Source organism: Triticum urartu, chromosome 4A, assembly GCF_056163025.1.
Source record: "Triticum urartu cultivar PI428250 chromosome 4A, HENAU_Tu73, whole genome shotgun sequence".
Lineage (NCBI taxonomy): Eukaryota > Viridiplantae > Streptophyta > Magnoliopsida > Poales > Poaceae > Triticum > Triticum urartu.
The window spans coordinates 435,516,319-435,536,868 of NC_141876.1; the positions used below are offsets into that span (position 1 = coordinate 435,516,319).

General features: G+C 43.6%; 3 protein-coding genes across 7 annotated transcripts; all 3 read right to left on the reverse strand.

Moving 5' to 3' along the window:
- Window positions 1-308: 308 nt before the first annotated feature.
- Window positions 309-3,231, reverse strand: LOC125528953 (putative zinc finger CCCH domain-containing protein 21). Of its 2 annotated transcripts, none has more exons than XM_048693370.2 (2): window positions 2,391-3,231; window positions 309-1,461 (listed from the first exon to the last, which is right to left on the reverse strand). In XM_048693370.2, exons 1-2 carry the CDS (start codon window positions 3,003-3,005, stop codon window positions 1,180-1,182), a joined length of 897 nt encoding a protein of 298 aa, XP_048549327.2. In that variant the 5' UTR covers window positions 3,006-3,231; the 3' UTR covers window positions 309-1,179. The 2 variants fall into 2 exon arrangements, with proteins under 2 accessions (XP_048549327.2, XP_048549326.2); XM_048693369.2 differs by having other exon boundaries at window positions 313-1,464; window positions 2,391-3,027.
- Window positions 3,232-3,518: 287 nt separating this feature from the next.
- On the reverse strand, window positions 3,519-15,199 carry LOC125528951 (exonuclease DPD1, chloroplastic/mitochondrial). 2 transcript variants are annotated; one of them, XM_048693366.2, is made up of 4 exons: window positions 15,061-15,199; window positions 10,834-11,465; window positions 10,046-10,251; window positions 3,519-3,924 (listed from the first exon to the last, which is right to left on the reverse strand). In XM_048693366.2, the coding sequence occupies exons 2-4, from the start codon at window positions 11,364-11,366 to the stop codon at window positions 3,716-3,718; spliced, it is 948 nt and encodes a 315-aa protein (XP_048549323.2). In that variant the 5' UTR covers window positions 11,367-11,465; window positions 15,061-15,199; the 3' UTR covers window positions 3,519-3,715. The 2 variants fall into 2 exon arrangements, with proteins under 2 accessions (XP_048549323.2, XP_048549324.2); XM_048693367.2 differs by lacking the exon at window positions 15,061-15,199 and adding an exon at window positions 12,254-12,382.
- LOC125528950 (pentatricopeptide repeat-containing protein At5g50990-like) lies at window positions 12,042-15,198 on the reverse strand. Of its 3 annotated transcripts, none has more exons than XM_087518528.1 (2): window positions 15,061-15,198; window positions 12,042-13,945 (listed from the first exon to the last, which is right to left on the reverse strand). In XM_087518528.1, exons 1-2 carry the CDS (start codon window positions 15,066-15,068, stop codon window positions 12,250-12,252), a joined length of 1,704 nt encoding a protein of 567 aa, XP_087374654.1. In that variant the 5' UTR covers window positions 15,069-15,198; the 3' UTR covers window positions 12,042-12,249. The 3 variants fall into 3 exon arrangements, with proteins under 3 accessions (XP_087374654.1, XP_048549322.2, XP_087374655.1); XM_048693365.2 differs by having other exon boundaries at window positions 12,042-14,012; XM_087518529.1 differs by having other exon boundaries at window positions 12,042-14,037; window positions 15,061-15,197.
- Window positions 15,200-20,550: the final 5,351 nt, after the last annotated feature.

Here is a 20,550-nt window from a genome sequence, read left to right on the forward strand (position 1 = left end):
AGCCTAAAAGGATATAGATAACTTTGGATCATTGTTTAACAGAAACAAAACAGGTGGAATTTGTGCGGACGTCTCTGGCTCGAAACCTGGTCAGAACATTGTTTAGTTAAAACTAATTTCTCCCAGTGGCTGACAGAATGGACCCGCGTTATGATAAAGGAGAGTGTGGGCCTGGCGCCACGCTGGCAGGCAATGTAGACGAATGTAACGGAGCACTAACGGTAAGTGACCGAATTGTACTGAAATGTCCCCGAAACTCAAGTTATATGATCAATTTGTGTCATCTTGCAAGTTGTTGTATGAATTTGTACACACCGTACAAGTTCGTGTATCATAGGTGTAATTAACTCTTTTACTTAAAACGAAAAAACTAGCTTTAAATGGCAGTACACGTAATTAGGACCCCATTAATCATGCCAATTAAGATATGGTGTAATTAAGTCGTGCTAATTAAGAGTCATGAGACTAAATCGGGTCAATTAATAAATCCGCAATTGAAATCAGAATTATGGGAGGCTCGTGCGAGACCGCACGATCGAAAATCGATGACATCCAGACCGTTCGGATCTATAAAGATCAGAACGGTCGGAAAATAGCTTTTTTAAAAGAATCGGTCGGAAAACAGCTTTCTCGAAACATAAAACACTTCGGCATATAAATGTTGGGCATGCTGGGCCTAGTTCAATATCCATCCACCATATATACAAAGCTTATGTGGGTTAGTTCTGATCAACAAGATAACGACGAACCGACGATACACTTGCAGTAGCTTTTTCCCCCAACGCTCACACAAGTCATGCACGGCCCATTTGGCCCATCAGTGGCTAGACACTGCCACTACTGTTTTCCTGCCCTGAACCAGCAAGACACTGCCACTACTGTTTTCCTGCCCTGAACCAGCAGATCGCTTTATTTTACTATAAGCTACTGATTTTAACTCTTCTATAAAAAAGCTACTGATTAACTGATTTTAGTAACTGTTTTAAAACTTTAAGCTACTGATTAAATGAGCTCAATGCGTAATGCTACTACTGATTCTATGACACGCAAGCAGTCCCTGGTGAAGACATCAGACATGCGCGCAGGCAATGAGGGGAGGAAGGCAGGTCGGAGGAGAGGATGCCATTACACGGCAGTAGGAGACGACGAGCAGTTGGTGTTGGTGGCCGCGGCGGCGGACTAGTAGGACTGGGCGGTGGGCGCTGGCGAGTGACGGAAGTGGCAGCGGTGGCCGTAGGGGCAGCCAGAGGCGGCAGAGAACATCTGGCAGGGGAGGGTCTTGTAGCGCGGGTGGCGGATGACGGGGCGCATCTCCTGCAGGCCGTGCGCGAACCGGCACCGGCCGCCGTAGGAGCAGGCGCCGCCCTCCCACTTGTTGCACAGCTCCGTCTTCTGGGTACCCTGCCTGTACGCCTCCAGCTCCACCACTTCTCCATCCCCATTCGCCTCGTCCTCCCCTGCCTGCTGCAATCACCATTCCCCATTACAAAATCAATCATACGGATATGAATTCCCAATGATATTTCTCGAATTGAGTTTTTGGTTTTGTGAGTTAGCCAAATCAATACCCTGTCTCTTCGATTAATGACCACTCTGTAACATGAAATTGCAAACAACAAGTAGCCGATTCAATACTATTCCTGAAGTCCCCCGCAAAAAAAAAAAAATACTATTCCTGAAGAAAAATTAAGCAAGTTCAGTACAGTTTCTTCCTGCAATTGAATCCCAAGCAAAGCCATGACGTGATAAGAATTTGTGTGATTCCAACTTAACTTAGGAAATTCCTAATCAAGCTGCGGCGTAAGTTTGGCTTACTTCATCAAGGAACTGCCAACACTATGTAGGTTAAAAGCTACAACTGTCAAGTGTTACAAAATTTGCTAATTATAAACACAACCTGATGCTTAATGCAATTGCCAAATCGTTTATAGAACGTCATATTGCCAGAGTTTCGTCTGATTTTTCAGGTTTAAACTTTCCTGCTAACCATATAATTGCGTCACAAGCCTAATTTCTCCTCAATTAAGCGACTTTGACTCACTGCATCAAGCGACTCTGCCTCTGTAGCGGAACCCGAAAGCAGAGTATGACGAATCCGAGTACAAAATTAGCTAATTCAACATAATCTGCTGCTTGATGCTATCGTCAAATTATAAATAGAGCATCGTATTACCAGAGCTCGTCTAATATCGCAGGTTTAGTATATTTCACCATCTAATTGCATCACAAACAAATTTGCTCCACGATTACTATGAATTTTGCAGGAACTGGAACTATTGAACTGTGTTCGAGGAATTCAGCGCAGATTTTCGAGTTCCGAGCAGATAAACAAAGCGATTCACTGCGGAATAAAGCAGTGAATTCGTAAGCAGTAGGATTTGCGGGCTTACCTCGATCGCAGGAGGCGGACGAACACGGAGGCGCTGCGCCTCTGCCTCGCCCCGCGGCTGCTTCGCCTGCGAGAGGTAGCACTTGGAACGGATGGAGATGCTCTTCGGCGCGCCCCCGCGTGCTGCTACCTCCTCCGTCGGCTTCGGCGGTGGTGTCGGAGCCGGCGCGATCGCCCGCTTCCCCTGATCGGCCTCGAGCTCCTCGAGGAGGAGAGACAGGTGCGTGTTCTCCGCTCTGAGGCGGAGGCGCTCGAGGCGGAGGTCAGCGACCTCGGCCGTGGCGTCGCGCAGGCGCAGGAAGCAGTCGTCGTAGCGGTCGGCGATCGCGCGGAGGAGCCTCTCCGCCTCCCGCACCTCGCTCGCTTGCTCCGCCGACATGCGGAGCGGAGAGACGTAGCGGCCCTCGGAGACGCACGATGAGGGCGAGTGGAGCTGCGTCCCCGTCGGTGATGGCCCCCATGTGGGCGAACGGAGCAGGCCTCCCTTGCTGCGGCCGTCGGATACGTGCGACGAGGGAGTGGAGTCGAGCAGCTTCTCCCGCGGCGACGAGCCGAAGCCCTCGGAGGAGACGCAGGACGACGCCGCAGGCGACAGGTACCCGAGCTCCCCCTCCATGGCCTCCACTGGAGAGCCCGAGCTGCGAACAGGGTAGCAGAGAGCGAGACGATGAGGAGCTCGGGGGCGGTTACCTTCGTGTCGCCTGTCGGGTTCGGAAGGAAATTGGAGGGAAGCAGTTGCGGTTTGAGAGACAGGCCCAAGTGACTTGATTGCCCTGCCTTATATAGAGCCACCGTTCATCTCACTAAGACCAAGGGCAGGAACGACTTTTCTCTTGTTTATCTGACGCGACCAGCTCCTGCACTAAGCTGAACAAGTATAAGGCCGTAGAAATGAATCAAGTGAAAATGACCAGATTTCCCTTCCTGTGCAGCGCATGCTAAACTCAACAAGGGTAGAACCGACTTTTCTCCCAGTTACTGCTAAAACGTACAGTAGCTTCATTTCGTTTAGAGCGTTCCTGAAGGAACAGTAAAGAGCACTGCATTCGGTCACCGTTGGACACCACACAGAATCTATGCCGCAGCTCTGAATTTAGCATCGCGCATATAATGGTTCAGATGGTGTACAGGGCCAGCAAGTATCAGTAATATTGAGCACTGAACTACTGACCAAAATATCAATGTAACAATAAGGAAGGTATTGTTGTTCTGTTGTTGAAACAGCAAGAAATCAGAGCTAGGGTCTGCAAATAACAGGCTCTGTAATACAATGCCAATGAAATAATCCAGAGTTTCTAGATATTCTTCAGGTGAGGGTGTTAGCAGTCATTTTTTAGGGGGTGTCGTCGTGATATCAGAGACCCGGAACGACTTCTCGAGGAGCTGCGGAACGGTTAGTTTCAACTCGAACGTCAACTTCTGGAGTACATAACACAGGGCAGTCACATCATGCATTGCACGGTGCGCTTTGCCATCGACTGGGATCTTGTAACGCTCTACCAGTGTCTTCATCGACGCGGAGCTGATTTTTTCCCCTGAGGTGGAAGAGAAATGAGGTTAAGCTTTTGAGTCGCATGATTTGCTTCAGTTAAATAAACTTCTTTTTTTCAGTTATATGCAAAAACAAGAAACAAGGATCAATCTTATACTTATTTACTAATTGGAGGCTCCACATCAATCCTAGCAGCTAGAGATTTCTGTCCGTCTGATCTGCATATGATGCATGTTTTGCCGTCAGATGAAGTAGCAGAGGCGCCCTCACCATCGGCCCTCTCCAACAGACACAGTCCATCTCTTCCTCTGTATCCCAGCCTCCCTCGAGAAGACAAGAAAAACATCTCCAGTCACCAGCGATGAATTCAATCCGGCAGCCACCCCAGCCTCCAACAGGCCTTCAATTTGTTGGGGTTATGTCTGCGTGGAGGCCGCCTCTGCCTCCCCATATTGCAGACTGAGCGCCTCCCTGTGGCAGCATCCGCTAAAGTTTGCGCCCTCGCTGCCACGCAAAGTTGGCATAGCTATCTGCTGGAGCATTAGCGAGACCCCTTCTGCTGGGACTCTACAATAATCTGACTATTATCTACTGTAGTACAGTCACACTTGCCTTTTCCCTACGGGGTGTATGATGTTAGTATATATTACCTGTGTTGCTTTCATCTGAAAAGGGCGAGATAATGGCAAGCACTTGGTGACCACTCCCATGCCTAGGGCTAGCTGGTGGCCTCGGTGATTTAGGGTGTCGATGCATATGCAAGAAGTGTAGGTTTAAGATTTATTATCGTCTCTGTTTGAAATCATCGATATGCTCAGTAAGTTATAGCATATATTGCTAAGTAGGCCTGATGTACCTAGGATAATATTTATTTTTATGTAATTATTATGTGCAATGATGGGGCATGCAATCCCTTGAAAAACACAACAATTAAACAAACCGGCGGCAAGTTACCACTTACTACTTCAATCTTATATTTATACGGTGATGTCAACCTTCCGGTTGATCAATTAATTCTTCAGGTGCCAATTAGCTTTAGATTTATAGTACATGTTTTCCTATCTACATTATATGTGGTTTGCTTGATTTTTTTTAGTCCTGAGTGATCTAGAAATATAACTTCATTGCTGCTTCAATCCAAGGAATATCCAGAGAAGGTGATTGGCAATAATGATTTTTTTGTAAGGGTTGGTAATAGTGCCAGAGTTAATTGTTATATTACATGGACAGGCTCGTGTTATGATTTTTTTTTGTGGATTGGCATTGCCTTTTTGCCTTACTGTCTTTTACATTGTCATAGCCACGGACTGTTGTTAGTTACTACACATCTGGATATATGTATATATATGTAAATACATAAAAGTCAATACAGGATTTTCTTTTACACTCTCTTGCTGCTGTTTAGATATGTACTTTGAGAACTTCCTAAACTTTGCTTTGCTTTGTCTGCCGACTAAACTGTGATGTCTGCATCTTTGTATAAGTACATGAAATCAAACCTTCCTGATCCTTTTTGTTACTAAATAATATTTTTCCCAATGTTTATTTTGTTCATTTGAACTCCGCCTATGTTGTCTCAACATAGCTGGTCCCAAGCACGGGTAAAGGAGGGTTGTGATAGGCTTGGCGAGCCAACGTCAAAACTCTGCCACTCTTATGGAGATGAAACCCAAAAGATTTTCATTGGGGCGTAACCCTCTCAGCGACGTGCCACATCAGAACCCAGGTGTGGCGTCAAATGGGGAAGGGCCGGGCCGTCACACCCATGGTGCCGCGCCGTATCTTGATCTGGATACGGTGGCAAGTGAGCAAGGATCGGGTTGTCGCATCCTTAGTGGCCCGCTAGATCGACGCTTGGGTGTAGTGGAAAATGAGCAAGGGTCTTCGCATTTGACTCGGCGAGTGCGAAAGGTAAGGAAGCTAGCCGAGCCTAGGAGGATCCGCTTAGATAGCTGGACCTTATGGTCCCTGACAGGTGGCAGGTATGCATCGGGAGCTAGTAGATACAGTGGTGAGGAGAGTTGTTGATATCCTTAACGTCCAAGAAACCAAATGGAGGGGACAGAAGGCAAAGGAGGTGGAGAATACCGGCTTCAAGCTGTGGTACACGGGGACGACTGCAAACAGAAATGGAGAAGGCATCTTGATCAACAATAGCCTCAAGTATGGAGTTATCAGCGTAAGGAGACGTGAGGACCGGGTTATCCTGGTCAAGCTGGTTATTGGGGACTTAATTCTCAATGTTATCAACGAGTATGCCCCGAAAGTGGACCACAATGAGAACACCAAGAGGGAGTTCTGCGAAGGCCTGGAGGACATGGTTAGGAGCGTACCTGTTGGCAAGAAGCTCTTCATAGGAGGATACCTCAATAGCCACGTGGGTACATCTAACACAGGTTTTGAAGGAGTGCATGGGGGCTTTGGCTATGGCATCAAGAATCAAGGAGAAGATGTCTTAAGCTTTGCTCTAGCCTACTGCATGATCGTAGCTAACACCCTCTTTAGAAAGAGAGAATCACATCTACTAACTTTTAGTAGTGATCAACACTCTAACCAGATTGCTTTCATCCTCTCGAGAAGAGAAGACAGGCGGCCGCGCCTGGATTGTAAGGTGATACCTAGAGTGTTGTCCCTCAGCATAAGCTCGTGGTGGCTGACTTCTGCTTTCGGATTCATGTCCAGCGGGATAAGTGTGCCAAAGATACCTGGTGTTGTAGTGATGATGTCCAGAAGGCTATTAAGGAGAAGAAAGATTGTTTCGGACCCCTTTACCTGGGTAGGAGTGCAGACAGCGTAGAGAAGTACAAGATGGCATAGAAGGCCGCAAAACGAGCTATGAGTGAAACAAGGGGTCGGGCATATGAGGACCTCTACCAGTGGTTAGACACGAAGGAAGGCGAAAGGGAGATCTATAAGATGGCCAAGATCCGAGAGAGGAAGACGAGGGATGTCGACCAAGTCAAATGCATCAAGGACGGAGCAGACCAGCTCCTGGTGAAGGACGAGGAGATTAAGCATAGATGGCGGGAGTACTTCGACAAGCTGTTCAATGGAGAGAATGTGAGCTCTACCATTAAACTGGAGGAGACTTTAAAAAGGATGGAAGGAGCCAAGGCGATGGGCCCTGATTGTATCCCCATTGAGGTGTGGAGAGGCCTCGGAGACATAGCGGTAGTATGGCTAACTAAGCTTTTCAACCTCATTTTTCGGGCAAACAAGATGTTAGAAGAATGGAGATGGAGTATATTAGTAGTTTAGTACCAATATTCAAGAACAAGGGGGATGTTCAGAGTTGTACTAATTACCGTGGAATTCAGATGATGAGTCATACAATGAATCTATGGGACGGAGTCATTGAGCACCGGTTTAGAAAAATGACAAGCGTGATCAAAAATCATTTTGGTTTCATGCCTAGGAGGTCAACCATGGAAGCCATTTTCTTGGTACCTGCATATGGAGAGATACAGGGAGCAAAATAAGGACCTGCATATGATGTCCATTGACTTGGAGAGGCCTATGATAAGATACCGCGGAATGTCATGTGTGGGCCTTGGAACGATAATGTTGTGACAAGTGTTCGAAAAAGTGATGGCGGCACTAATGATTTTCCAATTAAAATAGGACTGCACCAGGTGTCAGCTTTGAGCCCTTACCTTTTTGCTTTGGTGATGGATGAGGTCACAAGGGATATACAAGGAGATGGTGTATGCTCTTTGCGGATGATGTGGTGCTAGTCGATGATAGTCGGATGGGGAGTTAGAGCTATGGAGACAAACCTTGGAATCGAAAAGTTTTAGACTTAGTAGAACTAAAACTGAGTACCATGAGGTGCAATTTCAGTACTACTAGGCACGAGGAGGAAGAGGTTAGCTTTGATGGGCGGGTGGTACCTCAAAAGGACACCTTTCGATATTTGGAGTCAATGTTGCAAAAGGATGGGGATATCGATGAAGATGTGAACCATCAAATCAAAGCCATATGGATGAAGTGTAGCGCCCAAGATGCGATTCTATCCCAATCACGTGATGAACTCATGATTAGGGCACAACCGCATTTCGAGCGCATAGCAAGGTGGATATCATTACAACATACCATGTACCGGAACCTGGGATTAGCAGGGTGGATGTCGTTCTTCTTTTTCGTTTGATTTCATCCGTAGTCGGATCCTGCTCTTCTGTATGATGATTGCTATGTATCGATGTACCGTTGTATTCATGTTGTAGCTTGTGGCGAGTGTAAGCCTTTATCTTGTATTCTCATCTATTCATTACATGGTATGTTGTAATGATATCCACCTTGCTATGCGCTCGAAATGCGATTGTGCGCCAATCATGAGTTCATCACGTGATTGGGATAGAATCGCATCTTGGGCGCTACATGAAGTGCCGCCAAGCTTCTGGCGTTCTATGTGACAAGAGAGCGCCACAAAAGCTAAAAGGCGGGCTCTATAGGACGGCGATTCGACCCGCAATATTGTATGGCGCTGAGTGTTAGCCGACTAAAAGGCGACATGTTCAACAATTAGGTGTGGCGGAGATGCGCATGTTGAGATGGATGTGTGGCCACACAAGGACCGGGTCCGGAATGATGATATACGAGATAGAGTTGGGAAAGCACCGTTTGAAGAGAAGCTTATCCAACATCGTCTGAGATGGTTTGGGCATATTCAGCGCATGCCTCCAGTAGCTCCAGTGTATGGCGGACGGCTAAAGCATGCTAAGAATGTCAAGAGGGGTCGGGGTAGACCTAACTTGACATGGGAGGAGTCCGTGAAGAGAGATATGAAGGACCGAAGTATCACCAAAGAACTAGCAATGGACAGGGGTGTGTGCAAGCTTGCTATCCATGTGCCAGAACCATGAATTGGTTGCGAGGTCTTATGGGTTTCACCTCTAGCCTACGCCAACTGGTTTGGGACTAAAGGCTTTGTTGTTTTTGTTGTTTTGTTCATTTGCCCAAGATGCCAGGAAGATTTTTCAGAAGTTAAGAAACCAATTACCATTTTACCATATTTTCTTAGTCTTAGTCACATATGCACATGTACGCATGAGTACATGAATAATGAGGGGAATTATAAAAAATCCCTGTTTGATAACTCTATTAAAAGAGAATATACTTAAAATTATTGTATGATTATATCCGATATGATATGTTTTGAATTCAGTATTCCTATTTGACATGAACATTTTTATTACTCAACATCTCAGGGATTAAGTTGATGATGAACTTTGCTTCTGCGGATGGCAGCTTCGATGCAATAACCTTAATTGCCTTTTTTTTCTGTGTTAAATGTAACTTTTGTAGTTCAATGATTGGAGCATCGTATATTATAGGGTAGACTTTGCTTGCACTTTCTGTTATACTAGTAGGAAAATCATGCACAAGCAAAATGTTTAATTGTGAATCAGTTGGAGGAATATAACTCCTTATTTGTCCATGAACTACTAAGCAATTATTTTATAAAAAAAACAGAAAGGGCAGCCCGGTGCACGTAGCTCCCACTTGCGCAGGGTCCGACCACTTTGGGTCTTTTGTACGCAGTCTTGCCCTGCATTTCTGCAAGAGGTTCTTTCCAAGACTCGGACCCGTGACCTCATTGTCAAAAAGCAATTATTTTATATGTTTTAATTTTTAATTAACAATCTAACAAAAATGAAAAAAAATCCTAATTTGCATGTGTACTTCGAATTCATGTTTCTAAACGTTACTAGAACACATTACCTTTGCCATTCAAATTACTAGCCTGTATCGGCTCACAGGTTGATGACTAGTACACAAAAACTGTGGAGGTTACTGGCGCAGCCTAATGTTGTTAACCTAGCCCCGTTTCTTTTTTTTCGAGAAAACGCAAAAGAGCTTGCGTTTCTTTGTATTGAAAAGGGGGGTAAATAGTTACAATCCTCCTAGGAGGCGGTTACAGCTCTGGATGGAAGTCAATGAACGTCCCAGGTTTGCGGAATTTCTGCCTCAGAAATATAAATATACATAAAATAGCATGAATACTAGATCATGTCAATACAGGAGTGGCATCTGTAACACGAAGACTATGTTAGTTCCTAGTTAGCTGTTATCACTAGAGTAAACTACGCCTTTTTCTAGCACTGAAAACAATCTTGAATATTATGTTTATGCAAGTAAACAGAACACTCGGCGAGAGAACATACCATCGGAATCAACTAACTGTCTTGCAATAGGAAGTGTGTCCACAAACAGCCAGTCAGCAGGCATCTCTTGTTTGCAACGTTGGAACTCAAAGATGAGAAAGGGCACATCAAAGGTTTTCCCGTTATGAGCAACCCACATAACTGGTTTACCAGCAACTTGACGACTCCAAACGTATTGTAGTAGAATGGGGATAAACTCCCCAAATCTGCATAGCCAGAGATGAAAACTCTAATTACAAAAAACAAAGATTTCAAGTAGGAATGCACCAAAAGAAAAAAAAAAGGTGTCCTCACTAAAAGATAAATAAATGAACAGTAACCAAATTTCAAAATCCTTGCACGCTGCAGGAATGGAAGATCATTATAAAAGAGGCATGGGTTGCACACCACAAGTAACAAACGGCTGTTTGATCCCAGTTCATATTTCTGTCCTTGCAGAACTATATTTTCAGAATGTACTGCAGCAATCTCATGCTCTCATGTTTTTTGTGGCTTTCCTCAAATTGACCACAACATGTAGGAGTGGAAAACCTCAGAGAACCTTCTTTTTGCATAAAAGTATCACAAATTTTTTTTAAATGGCAGATGAATGAATAATGATTGCAAGGAGAGAAAAACTCTTAGCTGAAGGAGAAATATAACTTGTGCTCTGCATTTAGTTTTCTATTATTTTCTCATGGATCTTTATTTCTCCATTAAACTCTTACAACATGATGGGTTCCATGAATAAGAAGGTAATAAAAAAGGAAAAATATCTGTTGTTGCTGAAGGATTGTGAAAAACAATACCTTGGGATATCAGAACTGCAAACCATCTTGGTGCTGATACCATGAACAGCTGCATTTTTTACCTCTCTCTCAGGATTTATAAGTGTCTGAAAAGTGCTATTCTTTCCACCCATAAGATCACGTACAGCAAACTCAATAATTCTATCACCACGGCGTGAGAAGCCAGTAGTTTCAATATCAAAGACAAGGATAGTTGCAGGGCAGTCGGTCTTGCCTCCAGAAACCTTTTCCTGAATATCGTAGCACTGGAGTGATTTCAGGTGCTGCAGATCAGACTGCTTGAACACTTCAATCGATGATTCAACTGATCCACCATGTAGATGGCGGTCATTGCTGAAGGATTGCTTACTTCCTTTTCTTGCATTTCTCACTAGTACTGTTGCACTAAAAGGTCTAGTTTTATGTCTTCTGTTCTGAAGTACATTTTCAGAGCTTATTCTGCTGTGATACTTGAGAAATCTGATACTACAAATGTGTCCTATTGAGTTCCTTAGTTGGTGGAAGTTACCACAGCAAATAGAATATAAGGACATTGTAAAATGGAGTAGAAAAGGGCATCAAAGGTTTTGTTGGACCTATTTATTTGGTACAAAGTTTAGATAACAGAATATTCAACGCCACCTCTATTACTCCTGAAATGATGAACAAACAATCATTATTAGTTGGCATTTGTCAAACTTAAAACTAGTGGAGATATGCAAGAATGTAACTAAACTAACAACGGTGGAGTCATCACATATATCTCACCACGTGTAATGTCAGCACAAATAAGCATCCAAAAACAAGATAGCAGACCAGACAGTACTACGGTAACAATTTTCTTAAGACATTAAAAAAACATAAAAAACAGAATATTTAGAGAAAGCACAAATTTAGCAGATAATCTGTTGATCTAGATCACACAAATCGCAGTTATAACACTGTAGGATTAATTGAAGTGTGTCACTCAATAGAGAACAACAACAAAGCCTTTAGACCCAAACAAGTTGGGGTAGGCTAGAGGTGAAACCCATAAGATCTCGCGACCAACTCATGGCTCTGGCACATGGATAGCAAGCTTCCACGCACCCCTGTCCATAGGCTTTGTTGGTACCCCTGTCCATAGGCTCTTTGGTGATACCCCAGTCCTTCAGGCTTTGTTGTTGTTTGTTGTTGTTGTCACTCAATAGAGAAAATCTTGTGGACCAGCTAAAAGTGTACACAATACATTTCTGTGTCTGCATACGCTTATCTAAAAGCTAAACTGATAACAAAATATTTTACAGAGCTCATGTTTGTCCTTGGCTCAGTGCTGTGCACCACCTAAGCTCCATGCATCCAAGCGGAACATAGCAATATTATTTAGTCCACTTATGGCTTCTCCAAACTCCTGATAGGACGCTGTACAGATCATTTCTGTGTTGCTTCATCAAGTGCTCACCAGTAATCTTTACAGGAGCAGCACCCGCTTTCAAAGCGGTGAAATCGAACTCTATCCCTCATAATTATAACACGACAAAGTGCCTTTGAAATTATCTTCATCCATTCATGGCAGTCACCGCATGCCTGCAGATTCTTTGACACCAATATTTCTGTCCCTGGACCAGTCTTAAGAACACTATAAGCCACTGCAAGCTTCTCACTGTGGAAGCTGAGGTTTTCTTCTCTTTCCTCCTGTGATACATCTTTTGTTACTAATTCAGTGGATGGGGTATAACCTTCAGCCTTCGCTTTTTTCAACAAGCCATGCAGCACTCGGTAGATATCATCAGAATCAGGATGAGATCGATCACCAGCTTTGAATTCATGGGTGCTCCCCCCTAATTCAACCCAACTCAAGCCCTTGATCTTACGTACCTTCTTTTTCTTCATCTCTTTCCATACTTCCTCTGAATCACCCCACCTGTTTATTGATGAGTAGATATTTGAAAGAAGCGTATAATCACCGCTGCCCTGACATGTTATCTGTTCAATAGTGACATCACCTAATTTGGTTTGATGGTACCTACGACAAGCACTAAGTAATGCCCTCCATATCACAGCATCAGGCTTCACGGCCATTGACCTCACCAAGTTGTATGCTTCATCCAGCAGCCCAGCTCGTGACAGTGTATCCACCATTGCGCCGTAGTGTTCAACCTTTGGAGTGATTGAATACTTTGTAGACATCATTTCAAAGTACTGACGAGCCTCTTCAACCATACCACAATGGCTACATGCTGTCAATAGTGCAACAAATGTAACCCCATCAGGAACCACACCTGAAAGTTCCATCCTGTGGAACAGCATCACCACATCAGATCCAAGACCATGCCCTGCCAGGCTACTAATCATCGTGTTCCATGTGGACAGGTGTTTTCTCTTAACGTTGTTGAATATCTCAACTGACACATCAATCCTTCCACATTTAGCATACATATCAACCAGTGCTGAGATTAAAAGATGATTCTTCTCCACCCCCAGCTCATCCATCAGTTGATGAACCCACATACCATAACATCGGGCACCAGCTCGAGCACAAGCAGACAGGACTGAAGAGAATGAAAAACCGTCAGGCACAAGGCCTGAATTGACCAACCTGCTGAAAAGATTCATTGCATCTTTCAGGTGGGAGCTCCTTGCTGCACCTGCAATCATTGAATTCCACGAGACCAGGTCCTTGACAGGCATCCTCTTGAAAATCTGATATGCTTTGTCTAGCTGTCCTCCCTTCAAGAATCCCATAAGCATCAAATTACCATGGAAAGGATCGGTACTCCACTCAAGCATTGGCCAATACAGTTCACATGCTTCCATCATGCGACCATGATCGATATACAACCTCAAAAGTGGAGCTATTATATCTTGATTACATAACAACCCAGCTTTAGTGAGATGTGAATGAATTTGCATGGCAGCATAGATGTCTGAACATTTTGAACAAGCTCTGAGGAGGAGAACATATGTTCTGTAATCAGGGCAAAATGTGGTAAAATGGAGCATAGTGCTATAGTCCATCAGTGACTTTTGTGGGGAGCCTTTTTCCAAAGACGCTCGGAGGATGGAATTGGCATATGGAAAGATTAGTCTCAGGGGATGTTTCTTCAAACAGCTTGTGTAGGACATAGTGCAAATGAGCTGCTGAAGTGATTTCCTAGAATGCAGGCACAAAATTTATATTTTCTGAAGCTTGAGTTCATTAACACCGGGCAGCTAGCAGCCTATCAATATAAAATATTCAGCAGCCTGATGCACACATAATGTTAACTAAGATAATTATCCAAAATGAATGCTTATAGCTACGGAAATGAAAAATTAAGATCATCACTGATTCTTTACTTCTTGTGCATGAATTTACAATGCTAGCGCTAGCGCATAGAAAGTATGCTAAATATATTGCACCTTTGCACAGGTATGGCCAAATGTGCTTCATTACAAAATACATCTACTAGCAAATCTCATGGTAAAAATTCTACATGATACTACCAATCTACCATGTATGTAAAACATTAATCAAACTCTCATTATAAAGGATGATTTAAGATAATCCCAACAGCCAATAATAATGCTTGATAACGGAAATGATTTAGGCCTTGAGCCATGAAGTCCTTCCTATATTCACGTGCAGCTTGCGGCTCTATGACAACAACATTGCCAAACAAACTAAAGGAAATCCAAGAACCAGCACAGAACATATTAAGGTCTATCGGCATTGCTATGGATATTGATAACCTCATTGTGCATCACTATAATGCAGAGGCCGGGGCTATCCCCTTTTCGAGAAAAAAATGTTGTGGATTTTTAGTTTTCCTGTACGACCTTGCAAATGGAAATATTGTCCCGTTCTAAATAACAGATGCCAGGTAGCTGTCTAAGAATAAATAATCATGTGAGAGGATATACATTTATACCAAAAGTACTAACTACTGGATAACAACATGTACTAGAAATTTCACTACGGGTAAGCGTGGCGACCACAAATTCGTCCACGATGACACTTCCTTCCATGGGCCTTCAAATCTAGGAAATCAAACCTGATAATTCATCTACTCAAGACGAACAAACCCGCGCCACCAAATCCCCCAAACAGTATAAGACGGACCATAGTGCATCGACACGGCAACGGAAACGCCAAAAAACTGAAGCAAACTGTTTCAACAAGGCTCAACATCACCCACGGCAACGCAGCAGCCCTGCTCGACGAAATGCCTCGCCAGGAAATGAACGAAAACAGCGAATCAATGAGCACGGAAAACAAAAAGGAGGTACCTGAGCATCCGGCCGGCTGACCGAGATCCAATGGAATGGAGAAAGAGCGTCGCGGCTGGCGAAATTGGGAACAAGAAGGAAGGGAGCGAGCACGGAAGGTATATGCCTTGCGGAGATGCGAAGGCTTGTCAGCGTGTGGGCGGGAGGGGCGTGGGCGGCGTGGATGGGGGGGAGCGGCGGAGGTGGCGGGAGAGAGTGGGGGCTTCGGGACAACCGGAGGGCGGGACGGAGAGGGCGCCCGGTGTTGGCGGATCAACCGCACCTCAAGCGTGGGAACGTGGGGTGGGAAGGTGAGAGTGGCGCTCCGGCAAATGGCCACTCCTCTGCGGCGTGGGGTGAGAAGGCCACGGCATTCGGTTAGAGCATGCAGATCCGGTAAACCCCGTAAAAATCGATTTAAAAGGGTATCGCAAATCGTTTTTTCGTATTTTTTAAAATTGTTTGGATTGCTTATCACACGTGTCATGTGGTATATTTTTTCGTATTTTAAGGATATAGCAAAACGTTTTTTCTAACTCTACAATATGACTTTTGTTCCAGCAGAACAGATTCCGTAAAATATTTCATTGTCCCGGCAAAATCGCATAAACCCCTCTAAAAGTGTCCGTTAAATTATAATTGAATCCATCCCGACTGCTCCCACCATGAGGGTCTCGTCAAGAACAGAGAAGGAGCACGCATCTTGCCCGTGACAGCGCCGCCGTGGAGCAAGATGAGCACCACGGGGCGGACGGGAGGAGCAGTCAGCTAGCTAGCTAGCTCGCGGCGGCAGCAGCTAGCTAGCTTGCGGTGGCGGCGGCAGCGACGGCTAGCTAGCTCACGGTGGCGACAGTAGCGGCAGTAGCTAGCTCGCTCGTGGCCGCAGCTCGCAGGCGTCAACAACTCTGCGGGCGGCAGCAGCTCGTGGAGCGGGGGCTAGGGTCTGGTAATCGCCGGCATCGAGGCGTTCCGACAAGGTCGTGCTCGGGGAAGATCGTGGCAGGAGCTGAAAGTTCCCTCCCGCCAACCTCCTTTATTTTTCAGGTCCCTGCAAAAAATGCTTCCAATCCCGTTTATTTTTCAGGTCGCAGCTCGGGATCCAAAAAAATATCGAGGCGGTCGGATTTAGGGGATCTATTTGAGATGGGTTTACGTGCTTCATCCCGCACACCAGTGGTTATTATACCCGATGGCCCGATTTGCGTGATCTGCTAGAGATGCTCTTAGGCAGAACCGATCGGTTGGGTGCCTCGGTTTATTTAATTTAATTTTTCAAAATGATAATTGTCTTGTGTTCATTAAGAAGAAGAAACTTACTCAGTTAATTGAGGAAAACCCAACGCAAATCAGTTTGCCCAATTCATTATGAAGAACCGAGCGAAAATCATCACAACCGTTGAATGATGCGCATAAGTATCCAACACATATCACTCCAGAGAGTCTCGCCAAGACAGCACGCAAGCGTCATCATCATCACTCCTCTCCTAGAGGCATCATTATCATCACTCCTCCCCTAGAGGCGTCACCACCATCCCTAAATCCTGAGCAGACTTCACATAGGCAATTGTCGACTCAATCCGCACTGAAAAGGCCTTGTGGAGATGCATGAAGATCCGCGCCAGACCCAACCACCGGCGACCGGACATCACAGCTCTGACTCTGATAGAAAACCACGAAGAAAAACTAGGCACGGCTGGCGCAGCATATGTCCAGTTTCAATTGCCATCTTTGGTTGTTCGTAGTATGCCTTGTTTATTTCAGCTATTAACAGTGTGATGTTCTATATGTGCTAGTATGAATTGTGCAGTTCAATTTCATCAATACCAAATTTAACGATAGCTCTATGAATGACTATATTTGGTTGTTGTTAAGCATGTTGTACTCCCTCCGAATCTTTTTAGTTCGCATATAAGATTTTACTAAAGTCAAGCCTCGTAAAGTTTGACCAACTTTATAGAAAAAAATACCAACATTCACAATATGAAATAAACATCAGTACATGTGTCATGACTTAAATTTTCATACTGTATAACTTTAGCATGCTAGATCACTACTGCAGAATGTTGCTAACGCGACACTACGATCAAAGACCCTTTGACGAAACTGTGTGTGATGCATTAATCACAAACAATGGTGTAAAAAACGTCAAAAAAGATGCAAAACATTTGCGATGGCGAAGCCATCAAACACGGTTCTCTTTTTAGTTGCATGTGCGATGCAGGGCATACGGTTCAGTTCAATTAACTGTTTGCGATGAGAAAGAAAAATAGAAACGGGCAGCCAGATGAAGGCGTGTGCAATATACGGCATACAGTGCACTCGAATGAACTGTTTGTGATGAGTGATACGTTTCCAACGTATCTATAATTTATAAAGTATTCATGCTGTTATTTTATCATTTTTAGATGTTTTACAATCATTTTATAGCAACTTAATAATTATCATGAAAACTAGAAGAACACGCTTTCACAAAGCAATCTTTCTTAGCACGCATCCTAGCGGTTCTTTCTTTGCACTCATCAGTGGAAATTATCATGGCTTTGAGAGACTCATTGATATCATGCTTAGGTGGAATAGATCTAAATTTCAAAGAATCAACATCAAAAGAAATTCTATCCACGTTCCTAGCCAACTCATCAATCTTAAGCAATTTTTCTTCAATCAAAGCATTAAAACTCTTTTGCAAAGTAATAAATTCTTTAATACTAGATTAAAAATCAGAGGGCATCTTATTATAATTTCCATAAAAATTGTTGTAGGAATTATCATAATTATTAGAGAAATTACTAGGAAACGTCCTAGAATTAAAATTACCTCTATACGCGTTATTACCAAAATTGTTCCTACCAACAAAATTCATATCCATAGATTCATTATTATTCTCAATCAAAGTAGACAAAGGCATATCATTAGGATCAGTAGGAGCACTCTTATTAGCAAACAATTTCATAAGTTCATCCAACTTTCCACTCAAAACATTAATCTCTTCAATTGCATGCACCTTTTTACTAGTAGATCTTTCAGTGTGCCATTGAGAATAATTAACCATAATATTATCTAGGAGTTTGGTAGCTTCTCCTAAAGTGATTTTCATAAAAGTGCCTCCCGCGGCCGAATCTAAAAGATTTCTAGAAGGAAAATTCAATCCGGCATAATTTTTTTGTATAATCATCCATAAATTCAATCCATGTGTAGGGCAATTACGTATCATTAATTTCATCCTCTCCCAAGTTTGTGCAACAAGTTCATGATCAAGTTGCTTAAAATTCATAATATCATTTCTAAGAGAGATGATCTTAGCGAGAGGAAAATACTTAGAGATAAAAGCATCTTTGCACTTATTCCATGAATCAATACTATTTTTAGACAAAGACGAAAACCAAGCTTTAGCACGATCTCTAAGCGAAAATGGAAATAGCTTTAGCTTAACAATATCATTTTCCACATCTTTCTTCTTTTGCATATCACACAAATCAACAAAGTTGTTTAGATGGGTAGCGGCATCTTCACTAAGAAGGCCAGAAAACGAATCTTTCATGATAAGATTCAGCAAGGCAATATTAATCTCACAAGATTCAGCATCGGTAAGAGGAGCAATCGGAGTGCTAATAAAATCGTTATTGTTGGTATTGGCAAAGTCACACAATTTAGTATTATCTTGAGCTATCGTGACAAGCAAGCAATCCAACACACAAGCAAACAAGAAGCAAGCGAAAAGAGGCGAACGGAAAGAGAGGGCGAAAGGAAAAGAGGGCAAATAAAACGACAAGGGTGAAGTGGGGGAGAGGAAAATGAGAGGCAGATGTCAAATAATGTAATGCGAAGGATAAGAGTTGTGATGGGTACTTGGTATGTCTTGACTTGGCGTAGATCTCCCTGGCAACGGCGCCAGAAATCGCACGTTGGCGGGAGATAAAATCTTGACTTGACTTGGCGTGAGCCTCCCCGACAACGGCGCCAGAAATCCTTCTTGCTACCTCTTGAGCACTGCGTTGGTCTTCCCTTGAATAGGAAAGGGTGATGCAGTAAAGCAGCATAAGTATTTCCCTCAGTTTTTGAGAACCAATGTATCAATCCAGTAGGAGACCACGCGCGAGTCACCTCATACCTACACACACAAATAAGAACCTCGCAACCAACGCGATAAAGGGGTTGTCAATCCCTTCACGACCACTTGCAAGAGTGAGATCTGATAGACATGATAATAGTAAGATAAATATTTTTGGTATTTTTATGATATAGATTGAAAGTAAAGATTGCAAAATAAAGTATATTGGAAACTTGTATGATGGAAAATAGACTCGGGGGCCATAGGTTTCACTAGTGGCTTCTCTCAAGATAGCATAAGTATTACAGTGGGTGAACAAATTACTGTCGAGCAATTGATAGAAAAATGAATAATTATGAGAATATCTAGGCATGATCATGTATATAGGCATCATGTCCGAGACAAGTAGACCGAAACGATTCTGCATCTACTAATATTACTCCACACATCGACCGCTATCCAACATGCATCTAGAGTATTAAGTTCATAATAACAGAGTAACGCCTTAAGCAAGATCACATGATGTAGAGGGATAAACTCATGCAATATGATGTAAACCCCATCTTTTTATCCTCGATGGCAACAATACAATATGTGTCGGTTCCCTTTCTGTTACTAGGATCGAGCACCGCAAGATTGAACCCAAAGCTAAGCACTTCTCCTATTGCAAGAAAGATCAATCTAGTAGGCCAAACCAAACTGATAATTCGAAGAGACTTGCAAAGATAAACCAATCATACATAAAAGAATTCAGAGAAGATTCAAATATTGTTCATAGATAAACTTGATCATAAACCCACAATTCATCGGATCTCGACAAACACACCGCAAAAGAAGATTACATCGAATAGATCTTCAAGAGAATCGAGGAGAACTTTGTATTGAGATCCAAAGAGAGAGAAGAAGCCATCTAGCTACTAGCTATGGACCCAAAGGTCTGAGGTAAACTACTCACACATCATCGGAGGGGCCATGGATTTGATGTAGAGGCTCTCCATGGTCGATGCCCCCTTCGGTGGAGCTCCGGAAAAGGCCCCAAGATGGGATCTCTTGGGTACAGAAGGTTGCGGTGGTGGAATTAGGTTTTCGTGGTGCTCCTGGATGTTTGCGGGGTATATGGATATATATATAGGAGGAAGAAGTAGGTCGGTGGAGCAACGAGGGGCCCACGAGGGTGGAGGGCGCGCCCAGGGGGTGGGCACGTCCCCTGCCTGGTGGCCTCCTCGATTGATTCTTGACATCCTCTCCAAGTCTACTAGATCACGTTTGTTCCAAAAATCACATTCCCGAAGGTTTCATTCCGTTTGGACTCCGTTTGATATTTCTTTTCTACGAAACACTGAAATAGGAAAAAAAACAGCAATTTGGGCTGGGCCTCCGGTTAATAGGTTAGTCCCAAAAATAATATAAAAGTGTAAAAATAAGCCCATTAACATCCAAAATAGATAATATAATAGCATGGA

Coding starts and splice junctions, on each gene's coding strand:
- LOC125528951 (XM_048693366.2), bottom strand. CDS start 11,366: ATGTCCTTATATTCTATTTGCTGTGGTAACTTCCACCAACTAAGGAAC. Junction 10,252..10,833: donor TGCAGTTCTGATATCCCAAG/GTATTGTTTTTC, acceptor CTGGCTATGCAG/ATTTGGGGAGTTTATCCCCA. Junction 3,925..10,045: donor ACAGTTAGTTGATTCCGATG/GTATGTTCTCTC, acceptor CTTCCACCTCAG/GGGAAAAAATCAGCTCCGCG.
- LOC125528953 (XM_048693369.2), bottom strand. CDS start 3,005: ATGGAGGGGGAGCTCGGGTACCTGTCGCCTGCGGCGTCGTCCTGCGTC. Junction 1,465..2,390: donor GTCCGCCTCCTGCGATCGAG/GTAAGCCCGCAA, acceptor TGGTGATTGCAG/CAGGCAGGGGAGGACGAGGC.